The sequence below is a fragment of the Aphelocoma coerulescens genome, chromosome 1A (genome assembly GCF_041296385.1).
Source record: "Aphelocoma coerulescens isolate FSJ_1873_10779 chromosome 1A, UR_Acoe_1.0, whole genome shotgun sequence".
Lineage (NCBI taxonomy): Eukaryota > Metazoa > Chordata > Aves > Passeriformes > Corvidae > Aphelocoma > Aphelocoma coerulescens.
The window spans coordinates 2,542,913-2,556,538 of NC_091014.1; the positions used below are offsets into that span (position 1 = coordinate 2,542,913).

General features: G+C 42.6%; 1 protein-coding gene across 3 annotated transcripts in view; it reads right to left on the reverse strand.

Annotated features, from left to right (window-relative positions):
* The window catches only part of LRGUK (leucine rich repeats and guanylate kinase domain containing), a 40,783-nt gene extending 29,106 nt beyond the window's left edge, over positions 1-11,677 (reverse strand). The window contains exons 1-7 of one of the 3 annotated variants that reach the window (XM_069003816.1): positions 11,444-11,677; positions 9,359-9,466; positions 8,662-8,743; positions 7,556-7,656; positions 7,115-7,196; positions 4,862-4,986; positions 1,894-2,037 (exon numbers count right to left, since the gene is read on the reverse strand). In XM_069003816.1, coding sequence (XP_068859917.1) covers positions 1,894-2,037; positions 4,862-4,986; positions 7,115-7,196; positions 7,556-7,656; positions 8,662-8,743; positions 9,359-9,466; positions 11,444-11,626 — 825 coding nt within the window. In that variant the 5' untranslated portion in view covers positions 11,627-11,677. Of the gene's footprint in view, positions 1-1,893; positions 2,038-4,861; positions 4,987-7,114; positions 7,197-7,555; positions 7,657-7,936; positions 8,112-8,142; positions 8,178-8,661; positions 8,744-9,358; positions 9,467-11,443 lie in introns of those variants that run through there. The other 2 variants (XM_069003818.1, XM_069003817.1) reach the window with 2 other exon arrangements.
* Between the last annotated feature and the right edge of the window lie 1,949 nt (positions 11,678-13,626).

Genomic DNA, 13,626 nt, shown 5'->3' on the forward strand with positions numbered 1-13,626 from the left:
ATATAATAAACAACTAAGTCCAAACAAGAACCATCGATCTCCTGCGTCTCAATTCAAACTCTGAGTAAAAGAATTTGGGATGTAGAGGAAAAAAAGAAGAAAAAGGGGTATATTTGTGGTCTCATCTGTGCACAAAGGAAAGCTGGGCACTCAGGTTTTGGGGTTAATCAAGGTTTTTGTGCCCCAAACAAGGCTGGTTTTCCTTCACTGCTGAAAGATGGAATCTGAGAATCATCCTGGAGTGGGTTGGGTTGAAAGGACCTTCAAACCCATCCAGTGCCACCTCCACTGTCCCAGGCTGCCCCCAGCCCCAATGTCCAGCCTGGCCTTGGGCACTGCCAGGGATCCAGGGGCAGCCACAGCTGCTCTGGGAATTCCATTCCAGCCCCTCCCCACCCTCCCAGCCAGCAATTCCTCCCTAATATCCAATCTAAATCCCTCCTCTTTTAGTGTAAAACCCTTTTCTCCTGTCTGTGTTTTTCCATGTAAAAAGTCCCTCTCCATCTCCTTTATAGCCCCCTTTAAACACTGAAAGCCCAACTGAACCTAAAACACTTTGGATTCTCCTCAATTTGTACTCAATCCTTGTAAAGTGACTAAAACCATAAACCTCAACCACAGCCAACCCACTACTCACTTTGAGATAACAAGAAGCCCACCCAGGACACCTTTGGCCAAGTAAAATGTGATTTGAGTGGATTTCTTCAATAAATCCCACAATTCCAGCCATCAACAGTTGAAAATCACGGAATGTTTACAAGAGGCTTGGTTTGCAGATAAACTTACTGTGCCCATTTTTGAAAAACCAAGAATTTAAAATCATTCTGAGAGGTTCTGAGCTGAAGTAACTCCATATTTTAATTAATTAAAACTCCCCTTTAAATTATTCTTCAGAAGGCAATGTTCAAAAAAGGGTGACTCATTAAACAGTTGCAATAACGTCGTTCAAAGAGGCAAGTTTAGATGAGGTAAAATTAAGTTTTTTATGTGCTATTAAAGAACAGTGGAAAATAAATAGGGCAATGGAAGTGGTGTTATTAATGTTAATAATTAGAGTTTCCTGTCTGCTGCAATTGAGGTACCTTTAAATGTCAACCTAAACACAAGGAGAAAAAGAATCCCCAGTGACTTGAATTAAATCCTGTAAATCTGTCTTGTGAGTGGGGAGAAATGACAGAAAATGTTCCACTGCTGCTTTATATTTTTATTTTCTTGGATTTCTTTTTTTTTTTTTTCCCCTCACAGATCTGTCTTTGATGTCAAAGTGATTCATGAATTGATGGGCTGGTTTTTGGTTTTTTTTTTCAGTTAAGGATGCTGAAGATCCATATCGAAATTATTGTGGATATTTGGCTTGGCATTCAAAATTCAAATGAGTTGGATGGTGCCATTGTACTTCCAGTACAGAAAATTGTGCTGCACGACAAAAGCTGCTTTTTAAGGGAGTTCTTGCAGTTCTGCCTTCCAGGGAGTTTCCAGCTGAGAGCTCAGAAGAATCTGTGGCCATAAAATTGGACTGAGAGATATTAAGAACCCCCCCTGAGGGCTGGCAGCAGCAGAGCTGTGGTGTAAGTAAAGATCCTCTGGAATAATCAAGCTGGAAAAGCTGCAAACTCATCCCTGTCTGATCCAGCCAGGGGAGCACTGCGAGTTCTTGATGTGTGAGAGCACTAAAGGGACACCTGAGTGAAGATAAACCCACCCAAGATATTAAATAAGGGCTGAGAGGACACCAGGAATCAACATGGGAAATACCAAAGGAAAAGATCTTTTCTAATATTAATTTCTTGCAGGGCTGGATGATTTTTGGGGTCCCTTCAAGGAATTGAGTTTTAAAAAATTAAAATATTATGTGTTGTTAGGAGAAGCTGAGCTCAGTGTGGAGCGTGGTACCTGGTTATCCTCCAGGTTGATCACCTCTAGGAGATCATGTTCCTCCAAGCCTTGCAGACTGTTTATTTTATTGCAGGACAGATCCACCTTCTGCAGGGTTTTCAAGCTCTTCAGCCCAGTCACCTTCTCAATCTGGTTAAAACTCTAAGGGAAAAAATGGAAGCAGAGAAACTGCAGATAAAACTCAATGGAAAACAACATTCCTGAGAGGGGAAAAAAAAGAGTCATTTGTTGGATTGGAGGATTCTTTGTCACAGAGAATCCTGTCACAAACAGGCCTTTATGCATTTAGCCTCATGCACATCCTGATGTGACACATTCCAGCTCCTGGAAAAAGGAATCAACTCTCTGCTGATCAGCTTATCTCCAACTCACCTTGAAGAGACAACAGCAATAAAAAGAGCTCTAACATTTTTAAAAGCTGATACTGGCCCCAAGAACACTCCTGTCACCATCCAACTCAAAATTTAGAACGCAGAGACGCACGGAAAATTATGGAATATATATACATAAATACATTGAATTTCCCTCTGCAATCATGGCTCTATTTACACTTGTGATTGCAGAATAAATAATGAAAAAAATTAAGGTAGGCTATAGAGGAGACAGGCTGAGGGTTGGGGGTGTTCACCTGGAGAAGAGAAGGATCCAGGGAGAGCTGAGAGCCCCTTGCAGGGCCTAAAGGGGCTCCAGGAGAGCTGCAGAGGGACTGGGGCCAAGGGCTGGAGGGCCAGGAGCCAGGGAATGGCTTCCCAGTGCCAGAGGGCAGGGCTGGATGGGAGATTGGGAATTGGGAATTGCTGGCTGGGAGGGTGGGGAGGGGCTGGAATGGAATTCCCAGAGCAGCTGTGGCTGCCCCTGGATCCCTGGAATGTCCAAGGCCAGGCTGGACATTGGGGCTTGGAGCAGCCTGGGACAGTGGGAGGTGTTGAAGTTGTAACTGGGTGATTTTAAGGTCCCTTCCAACCCAAACCTTTCATGATTCAATGATTCCCTGATAAGATACAAAAATCTCTCTGGAATACGTAAGTTCCTATTAATGCACATTAAGTGAAGGCTTTATTCACCGTCAGTGACAGCACAGAAATGATTAGAAAATAATAATTTAAAAACCCCCTTCTTTCCTGTAAGTTATTCCAGACTTTCACAGGTGAAATGACCCAAACTTTTGAGAACTCATAACCAACAAGGGTTGGTTCAAACAAGGGTTCTTTCAAATGAGGCCCTGATTTCTCACCGGCCTCAGGATGGTTTCATTTCTCAGGGTCTCACCATTCAGAGCCTCATTTCTGCCACAAACTCCAAGCAGGGACAGCAATTCCCTGCTCGTCCCTGTCCCAGTGATTCCCACACGTTCCCAGATGGCCTCTCCACAGGATTCTTTCTCCATAACCTTGCAAAGTTTTATTTTGCCATCAGCCTCACCTTGTGCTGAAAACTCGGAAGCCTCATCTCCTATTAATAAATATTTAGGAACTGTTGAAATAAACAAGCCAGCTGCCTCTAATGTTAATCCAGTTGTCTGTCCTTGACATTTTTCCTGACTTTTAAATGTTTAATTAGGTTATTAATAGCATGGAGGCTCCCTCTCTGCTCCTGAGCTTTGTTAGGCCTCTGGTTAATCGGATACAGCTCGGAGCCAGAGTTGCAAAATGCTGGGCCAGAGGTGCCCAGAAAATTCTGGGAACAAAAGGGATTTGGGGATAGATCCTTTCTTTTTTTTTTTCCAAGCAGAAAATTCCTAAGAGTCCAGTTCATTCGAGCTGTGCTTCTTATTTTATTTTTTTCCTTGCCAACCTGAGCGGAATAAAGGGTTTTTGGTAGAGCAAGGCAGAATTTACAGGTTTTGAATTCCTCCTCCCAAACTTTCAACCTAAAAAGCTCAAGGGAAAATGGAAGAGAAAGCTGAATCACTGGGAAGAGAGAGGATAAAAATTAAAAAAAAAAAACCCAAACCTGCATTTTATTCTAATTAGCCAAAGAAAATGCTCCACTAAAATCTGCCTGTTTCCATAACTTCCACATGACTCTCTCCTTGGCTAATGAAAAGAGACAAGCAGTGTTATCAATAATGATACCAGCACCTAAAAACCAAACTGAGGGACATCCATAAGGTTTAGTTGTTAACACAACCTCCCAACACTGGACAGAGCAAATTCCCAAGGGAATTCCCATTAGGCCTTTCAACAAACCAGGAAATCCCGGCACACAGTGGTTGAAGGACTTGCTGTGGCTCAAATTTTTTAGAGAAAAGAGCTTCAAAGTATTTAGAGAAAAGATCCTCACACTCCTAGAAGCTCCTTTCAGAACATTTAGATGGGATTTGGCCAATCTGGGTTAATCTTCTCCAATCAAAATGAGACCAAATTCCATTTTATCGCTGCTGAGGGAATCACTGCGAGCTCCTGGAGGTATTACAGATGTGAAACATAATTATATTAACACTCTTTGAATATATTATTCAAAACATGCAAAATGTCAACACCTTCCCTGAATATTGAAGCAGCCAAGGGCCAATCTGAGTCAGTATTTTCCACACCCATTCCTACAGAACAAAAGAAAAACCTTTAAATTTTTATTAAAGGATTAGAAAAGAATATTTCTATTCCTAATAAGGGATTCATTCACTTCACTTCAAATATTTATGTGGGTGCTTAAAACTAATGCAGCCAAATAGGAGATATGAGGGTTTTTGGGATTTATTTTTAAAGTCCCATTAAGTATTTTTAACTTCTTATTACAAAGTAAAAGCTGTTAAAAGCAGCCTGTTGTTTTTAGAGCAGCTGGATTGCATTAAAAACAGGTTTGAGTTGTGTTTCTGTGCAAAATTTTGTATTATTAATTAGAAAAAAAAGTACAGTATTGCAAATATCTCTGAAAAATTATGTGATTATCTTCATATTTATTAAGGTATTGATATATTGCTAAGAGACAGGCAGGAAAACAATCAGGATTCTTTCTTCCTTACCAGATTGAGGATTCTGATAGGCAAATTCTCCAGGCCCCTGATGGCAGTGAGTCTGTTGTGGGACAAACCCAGCTGGGCCAGGCTGTGACACTTCTCCAGCCCTCGGATCTCCTCAATCTCGTTATCTATGCAGAGCTTTCAGGAAAAAAAAAAGAACTGGACACAAAACCTGAGCAGTAATTAGGTGGTGAATTAGCAACTGGAGTCCAATTTTATGGTGTGGACAGCAAAAGCTTCATCCTGAGGAATTTTAAATCCCACTGCTCTGAGCATCTTACCCAAATTATTCAAGTCATACCAACCAGTGATACTTTATGGGGTTATTTCACTCTAAATTATATCTTCTCTACCCTGGCCATCTGTCCTGAGAGGAAAAAGTGCCTTTTAAATTAACATTACAGTTAAAAGCAGCAGTACATGTAGTTAGGATTCCTCTCAGCAAACTTCAGCATTAACAGAACTCCTCAAATTCCTTAAACAAAGCACCTTGGACAACAAATCCCTCTCAAATTTCTCCTTTAAATGGATGAAGTGAGAGGAACCTGACTCTGGATCTGCCCAAAATGAGGTGAAACTCTGCTTCAGGGATGTGACTCTTTTGTGATTGGAATTAGGCAAGAATAGGTAAAAGTTTGAACAAGGAAAAATTACAGTTTAAGCCACAAGCATCAACATGAGGCAGCAAATTGCTCAGTGCTGAATAATAATACAATCAATTTTAGCCTCTTAATGATTCAATAGAAAGCTTTGTCATGTATTTTCATCCTACATTGTCACATATTTTTGTCCAAGTTGTGTCTCTTTCTGGTTTGGGCAGTTCCTCCCAGACAATTCCTTTATAAACCTTTACAAATCCTACATAAACCTGTCAGGTGTGCTCGTGTGTGCACACAAAAAGCGATAATGACTTGATCATCTGCATCATAATTCACTTAAAAATGGTAAGAAAAGCTTAATTACTGTCAGTGTGAATGCAAGCCAAACACTTCTGCTTCTGCAGGGTATCTCAGAGAGTATTTTTTTCATCTAGGATTAAAAATGTGATTGTTCTGTCTGCCAGGTCTTAGGTGAGGAGTGTTTGACACGGATTGGTGCCACTTTGCTGTTCTGAATTCTGCATTTCCAATCCTGCCCTCATCCTCCTCTGTCTCAGGGGCTTCTTCTGTGGCCACGAAAACACTTTTGTCCCCATTTCAGCACCACCTTCTTTGACAAATGAAGGAATTCAAGGCAGCTGCACCAAACCAAATCAAACCCTACAGATCAGACCCACAATACAAATCTCTGATCTTTTTTTCCCCCCTCCTTTTTCATTTTGCTGGAGGGTTTTTGCTCTGTGATGGCGAATTAGAATTGCAAAAAGGAATGTGGCTCGGTGCCATTTTGTGACAGGATTTGTGTCACCTGCACCCTTTGTAATGTGGGAATAATGTCACCTGCATGCCCTGCAAATGCTTCTTCTGCTCCCCCGTGGAACAGGCATTGGATTAATATCAGCTGGTAATGGGCAAGAGACAGAAAATTACTCCTGTCTCCTCCTTTTCAGAGAGCAGAGAATCAGGATGCAATTCCTGAAGAAAAAAAGGAAAAGTTTGGGAGCTCTCAGGATGCAATTTGAAGGCAGCAGGGCAACGTGAAGCTCCAGGAAGGAATCTTTAGGGAAGTATTGGGAAAACAGCTCTGAAATGTCAATTTACAGGTTCCTGATTAGCAGATTTCTGCCAGAAAAGCGTTCCTAATTCCAGAAATTGGGATGAGGGAGGAAGTGGGGAGCAGAACAACCTTTGCTCCGTGTGCTTCCCTCAAAAACTCCAGGAAGTTTTCCTTTACTTCAAAATTCTTTGCAGTGAAACAGCCTTGTCCTGTATAATTAGGTGGGCCTAAGATGAAACAACAAATTCCTGTTTTATTGAAGTGTTCCAAGGTGATTCCCTGTTAAGCTCTGGTATTTAAAAATCCTTTTTAAATGTAATTTATTACCTCTGCCATGCAGAGACTGTGGGACATCTCCCCTTTTACTTCTCCATGACACAAAAAGGAGGTTTTGTGTTCCTCTAGCAGGAAAATCTGCCCAGATGTGCCCACTTTGAATGCTTAAGTAAATTAAGATCAGCCTCAGAATTACAATTTAATCTCAGTTCTAAGGACAAAACTGACATGAAGGGGAAAATACAAAGAAAACAGGTTTTTATGTGAAGCAACAACAAAGAAAAAAAGCAACTTTTCTCCCATTCAAGAGTCCCCAAAGGATACAATCCAGCAGGAGTTTAGTGAGTGAGTGGTATGCTGCTAAATCTTGCATTTTTGGGATTCGATTGTGTGAAAAATCTACTTCCTAAAGGCAAAAAAAAAAAAAAGAGAGGAGTTTGGGGTTATTTCTTCAGCACTTACTGTGGCTGGGAGTTTGCTGTGTGTGGCACACAGGGGTTCAGTGTGGAAGAAAATAAAAGACATAAATAAAATCCATACAAAGAAACATAAATCAAATACACAGAAATATCCACATAAATATAAATAAAAGGCATAAGTAAAAGACAGAGCCAAACAGTTGGAAAAGCTGTTAAAATGTGAACTAAGAAAGAAGAATAAGGAGGAATAAAAATTTACTTTTGCCTGTGCCCAAACACAACATCTAACTTAGATTCAGAAAATCTCTTTGAATTTAAACTTAATTTTTTTTTTTTTCAGACTTACCCTGAGGTTTTTAGGTGGTTTAAAATTGAAATATGTGGTCAGTTCATTTTTGGAAGCATTCAGCTCCATTAAGTAAGGCATGTGACTGATACAGGAAAGATCTAGAAATGAAACAAAATGTCAAATCCTGTGCCTGAATGCAGAGATCATCATGGCAAAATGGGATAATTACATCCTGGAGCAATTAAGAATCAATTTGTAGCTGCACATTCAGAAAGTGATGCCCAAAATGCAGAAATCAGATCTATTAACTCCTTCTCCTAGAGGAAAAAAAAAATGGTTTATAAACCACAAAGAATAAATATCCAGGTTCTACATTTAATTCTCATCATGTCAATTGATTTGCCTATAAGCAAGAATATGTTTTTATATTCTATCCACCTCTAGAATGACAGATTCACTCTGTCCTGAGTTATCAATTAGTGGAGAAAAGTATTTAGGCCACAGCTGAAGAGTAAATGAGTGGTTGCTATGGAAAAATGCCTGCTCTGTTCATATCTGGCCTCCACAGGAAAAAAATTTCTTATTAAAATGAGCAGGGAGAGGAGCTGCTTTACAAAAGTGCTGCTATTATTGGACTCCAGCACCTCAAGTGAAAGGAACTCGAAAGAAATGATGTGGCTGCCCCACCACAGCTTCTTCCACTTGATGTTAAATTAAAAAAAAAAAACAAAAACACAGAGAGAAGGAGCAGCTGATGGAGTTTATCCCAGTCTCCATTTGTCACCTTTCTAAAGGTAAAAAATGTAATTTTTTTACCTTTTGTCACCCTTGAGGAGGGAAAACTCAAGGCTGGGAAAACCATACCAGGCATAACTTGAAATATTCTGTCAAATCTCTGCCTCAACCTTGACATATTTGCTGGGATTTTATCTCTGGGTAATAAACTGAGAGTTTAAGCTCCATGTTGCCACTGATAAACATATGCTGGTCTTAATGGGCCATGGATATTTCCAAGGAGATCAAGCCTGGTTCTGTGGAGCTGGAATATTTTACACCATTAAAATGTCAGCCAGGCTTTGTGACACTAAAGCTCCGTGCTCCAGTGCCTTTCTCATCTGAAATGATTTCACAACCCAAGAACTTGTGGTGTATTTACTCCATACCATTAATTTTATTGGAGGAAAGCTCCATTTTCTGTAGGTGAATGTATCCAGAGAGAATGCTGATGTCACTCAACTCACGACCCTGGAAAAAGGAAAAGGAAGGGGATTTTAATAATCGTTTTAATAACTGGTTGTGTAAACTCAGCTCGCACAGGAGCAGGAGACATCGGAGAGGTGCCCCGAGGTCCCTCCAGACAGGGTGACACCTACAGAAAGTGATGTTAGAGCAGCCAGCAATGGAGAAAAGGTCAAAAGAAGGACTTGGAAACAACAAAAAGAGAGTTGCAGTCAGGAAAAATGCCAGGGAAACAAAGCTGCACAGAAACGGGAGGGACAGCAGAGATCTTTGAGAAGACACAACCATTTTTTAACTTCCTGAACGCAGCATTTTCAGGTGTTTCACACATTCCTCTGCTTTTTCCCTCCAGCTGACTGAAGCAGGAAGAAACATTTTCACACCTGGATAAGGAAAAACCTTCCTGCTGTTGCTAGTACAGGAAAAAAAAAAACCCCAAAAATCTCCTCTGCTCTGAGTCTGATCAAAAACCCCATACATGAAACAGCATTGGCAGGCAGAGACAAAAATCTTTCTTGTGACTTTTTTTTTTTTACTAGGCCAACTATTTGCTGTTAAGAAAAGGAAATATTTGTGCAGGGAAACACCTTAAACTGATGGTTTCTTTTTGCTTGTACTTACTGGAAGCGTCAGATGAAGATAAACATATTCAGTCCCAGGGGCTGAGTAGCCCAAGGTGTGGAGTCCCTCAGCGGCGGTGTCTTCATTCAACACTCTCTCCAACCGACCCTATACAACAGCAGGAAAGGGGAGGAATGGACTAAGGGGAGATTTATGAAGGGGAATTCCACGCTTGGTAGAATCCAGAGGCTGCTGGGGTTCAAGTGGGAACAGGGTTTAATAAAAGTCCTCGATCAAACGCTGCTTTCAACACTCCGCCACCCCACCGAGGCAGCAGGCGTTAGGGGAAATGATGGATGCTGCCCTCAAAACAGCTAAACAGAAACATGCCACGTGCCAGCTCGATACATTTAAGAAGGTTCATCAGGTTTTTGTTGGGGTTTTAAATTTTTTCCCTCCTGGTCGAAGCACAGCACCCATTTGCCAAGACATTGAGCCACGCAGCTCCCATCGATTACGGACGCGGACTTACAAAAGCCAAAGTGACAAAGTGCTTATCTAGCTTGGGTTATAAATCTATGTAACCTAATATCAGTATAACCTAAATCATGACTTTTTATCAATATAACCTGAAGCACAGCCTTCTCTACTTATATAGCCTGAATCATAGCTTTTACTTATGTAGCCTGAATCATAACTTGCACACCTAGAACCTGATGCTTATATAACCTGAATCATGACTGTCGATACCCATATAATCTAATATTAATAACTTTTTATGCAATGTAATGGCTGGTATATAGTTAGCTAGCTGCTTAAATGTGGAATAGACAAAAAGAGAGAGGAAAACAAACCGAACCAACTTACCAGGTGTATAGTTTTAGAGGTAGATAAGTGTAGTACTAACGAGAAATTGGCAAGCTAAAGCCAATTAGCCACAAAACAAAGAATTTAGGCCGGTTAAGACCAGATGGACCAAAGAGCACCATAACTATGCATGCCCCCAAGACAAAGTGGAAAAGTTCAAGTGTGAAGAAGACTTTAGAAGCCTTCATCAAAGACCCCCAAGACCCCTGAACTGGGGAAGTGCAAGCACAATGCAAAGAATTATTTAATAACCATGAGATCGTGCTATGTAAATTAGTTCCAGGTATGCAATGATGCTGTAATGACATAGCAACATAAAGCAAAATTTACTGTATGAATACACCCCAGCACTTGACAAAGGTGGGTGAGTCAGGAGGAAAGATCCCCCTCACCACCAGCGCTGCAGTAAACAAACACCTGCTCTACAGACATCGGTCTGTGGGGGTTTATTCCCAGCCTCTCTTTCGGGCATCGTTATGGATGCGAAGATCTCAGCAAGTCAGCACTGACACCACTGCTGCACCCCAACCCGGACTCTGTTGGAAGCCCTTTTACAGTGGTTCAGCATGAACAGCCCGGTGCTGCTCTTCAGAGAAAACAAATCTTTGCCAAAGAGGCTGCTTGACAGATGGCACTAATGAACCAGTGCGTGGGTTTAACGAGAAAATCAGCCAGTGGCTTGTGAAATTCCTGTAAGCTCGGAGCAGCCACACGACAATTGCTAATCTAGGGACCAAGATAAATAATGTAATCATCGAAGTGATAGCACCTACATGTTAGAGCAAGGGAGAGCATTTCCACGAGGCAAAATATGAGGTGGTATTTCGTGGTATTGGGATTTAAAGCCCAGCAGGGCAGGGAGAGAAAATTCACTTGTGTCCAGGGGTTTGTTGAAGCTCAGGGCTGGGAATCTGAACAGGAAAGGGGTTTCATTTGGCCACACATGTGCCAGTTTATCTGTAGTTTTATATGGCCAGGAGACTTGGCAGTGCTGGGTTAATGGCTGGAATTGACTATCTCCACAGTTTTTTCCAATCTAATTGATTCTCTGGGGGAGAATTAATTATCAGATTATCTCAGATTAATAATCTGAGAGAGGGACAATCCAGAAGTACCCTGGACAGCACGGGGATGGAAGGGACCCTAAACAAGGCAGAAATGAGAGGTTCCCCTATTCACTCCCCCTTCTTTCCCCCGCATCTACACTGAGGGGGAAAAGGGCAGTTCCCTCACAAGCACACACCCCTCCCCAAGTAGCTGGGGAGCCCTGAGCTGAACCTCTGAGCGCTCTGACTCCTCTTCCTCTTCGCCGTCCTCCTCCTGCTCGTCCTTGCGGTGAGGCGGGCCGAGCTGGGGCTGCTCCTCGGGGAGCCCCTGAGCGACGGGCTGCGGCGGCTCATGAGAAGGAGGAAGCCGCTCCCCGAGGCTGCCCTCTCCCCCGTTCTCCTGGCCGCCCGCCATGAGCTGTGATAAGGAGGGAGGGGGAGGAGGGGACTCCGCTATCGGTCCCGTCCCCACTCAGGTCCGGCCGCCGCCATTTGTTTGCTCGTTGCCATGGAGACGGAAAGGGCTGCTCCCACCGAGGGCGGGGAGCGCGCCAACTGTACCGCCAGCCAATAGGAGCGCAGAGCGTGCAGCGGTGCAGCATGGGAGTTGTAGTTCTCAGCGCAGCGCAACCTCGCCGCGTCCGCCGGGCCGCGGAGCATCTTGGGAGTTGTAGTCCGCCTCCCTCAGGCAGCCATTGGTCTCGCTCCCGCGTCGAGGAGCAGGACAAACTTATAAACGTTATAAATATGTCAGTTTAAGGAGATAAAGAGGTGTCTTCTCTGGCGAAGACAGAGCCTTTACTGCCACCTCAATGCGTGGAGGGAGACTAAAGTGTTTATTCTAAATCTTTGGTCAACCATCAATTAACCCAGACCCTCATTAAGCCCTATTTGCATATTAACATTGACACCTCTGAGGATGCAAATGGCTTCCATGTGTGCCATGGCTCACATGGAATCCCACCTGTAAGATGTGGTTGTTCCATTCCACTGGGGAGGGCCAAAAAGAGTATAAAAGGGGGATTTCAAGGTGAAAAGATTGAAGGGGAAAACACTTCTGGTTAGGGATTAGTAAATTACTGTGTCTCTCCTCCTCCCCTGAAGGGATGACTTTAAGTGAGTGTTGTGCCTCCAGTTTCACTGGAGCAGACCTAGAAATGTTAATTTTATATATATATATATATATATATATGAAATAGAACTCTGTTACTATGCTTTTTGTCCCAGCACACATTAGCGCTCCATAGTTGGTGGTGAAGCAGTGTTTTTCTGTCAGAAAAAATGCACAATTTCAGAACCAGTGGGGAAAGTAATCTATATCATTTAGCTGGAAATATTTGGGAAATAATGAGAGATGATACTGACTCAGCAGGGGAAAGCAAAATGACAGCTTTTGAGACATCTTCGCGTGTTGTCCTGTTTTTTATATCACGTGTATCTTGCAGACACCAATCCGCTCCTAATACAAATTTGAAGTAGAGATGCTAAAAATTGTAAAAATGCTAAAGACATTCTAGTTTTTCAGTCTATCATCCACCTTTCTTCTTACATTGCAGAATGGGGTAAAATGAGGATGAAAAGGCAGAAAATAAAGGGGAAAAGGAGGAGAAGATGTGTCAGGATGTCTCCAAATACAAGTCCCTGCAAGATAAACACAGGGAGAGAACATCTCCATGTGGTGAAACAATTTAATATTGGGGATGGGGTTATTGCAGCAAATTTCCATTGTTGGTAAAGTGACGCCTGTCTTCAAATGAGGTGGTTATTGCTAAAAAAAATGAAGAGGAAGATATAAAAACTCCTTATGGACATTACCCGCTGACTTTTATCTCTGTGCTTCAGGGAAACATTATGATAAGTGCAATAAAGCTACCCCAAATTACATTCTTTTATTATCTTGCTGGTCATAAACATTAAAACCCTTAATGGGATTTATTCCTTTTGCACTGAGCACCCCGCAGCCCCTGGCACAGAAGGCTCTGCTCCAGCTGCTTCAGGGATGGGCAACAAAGGGAAAGGCTGGAGAGCTCAGGAAGGACAGAAAACCCTGAAAGGGAAGGAGGGAGCCCTATTTGGGAATAGGGTTTGGGAGGATTTTGGGTTTGTTGCAACCCAGGAGAACAATTTGGGATCAACAGAGCTGCAAAGCCAAGCAGGAGCTGCTGCAGGGCAGTGATTTCTTGCTCCCTTTCGTGCTGCTGCGGCTGTTCCAAGTTTCACGATCTCCAGGATGTTCCCCTTCCCAAACCCACGCTGTTTTATAGCCCACATCTGCAGGTTTTGCCTTCTGCAAACTGCATGATCATCATCCCCTGCTTCCCTGCTGTGCCAGGACTCCCTGTGACCGGAGGGAATTGGGTCACCCCCACAGGAGATGGGGAGTGGAAACCTCTGTCTTTATAAAGCCAGGCCTGG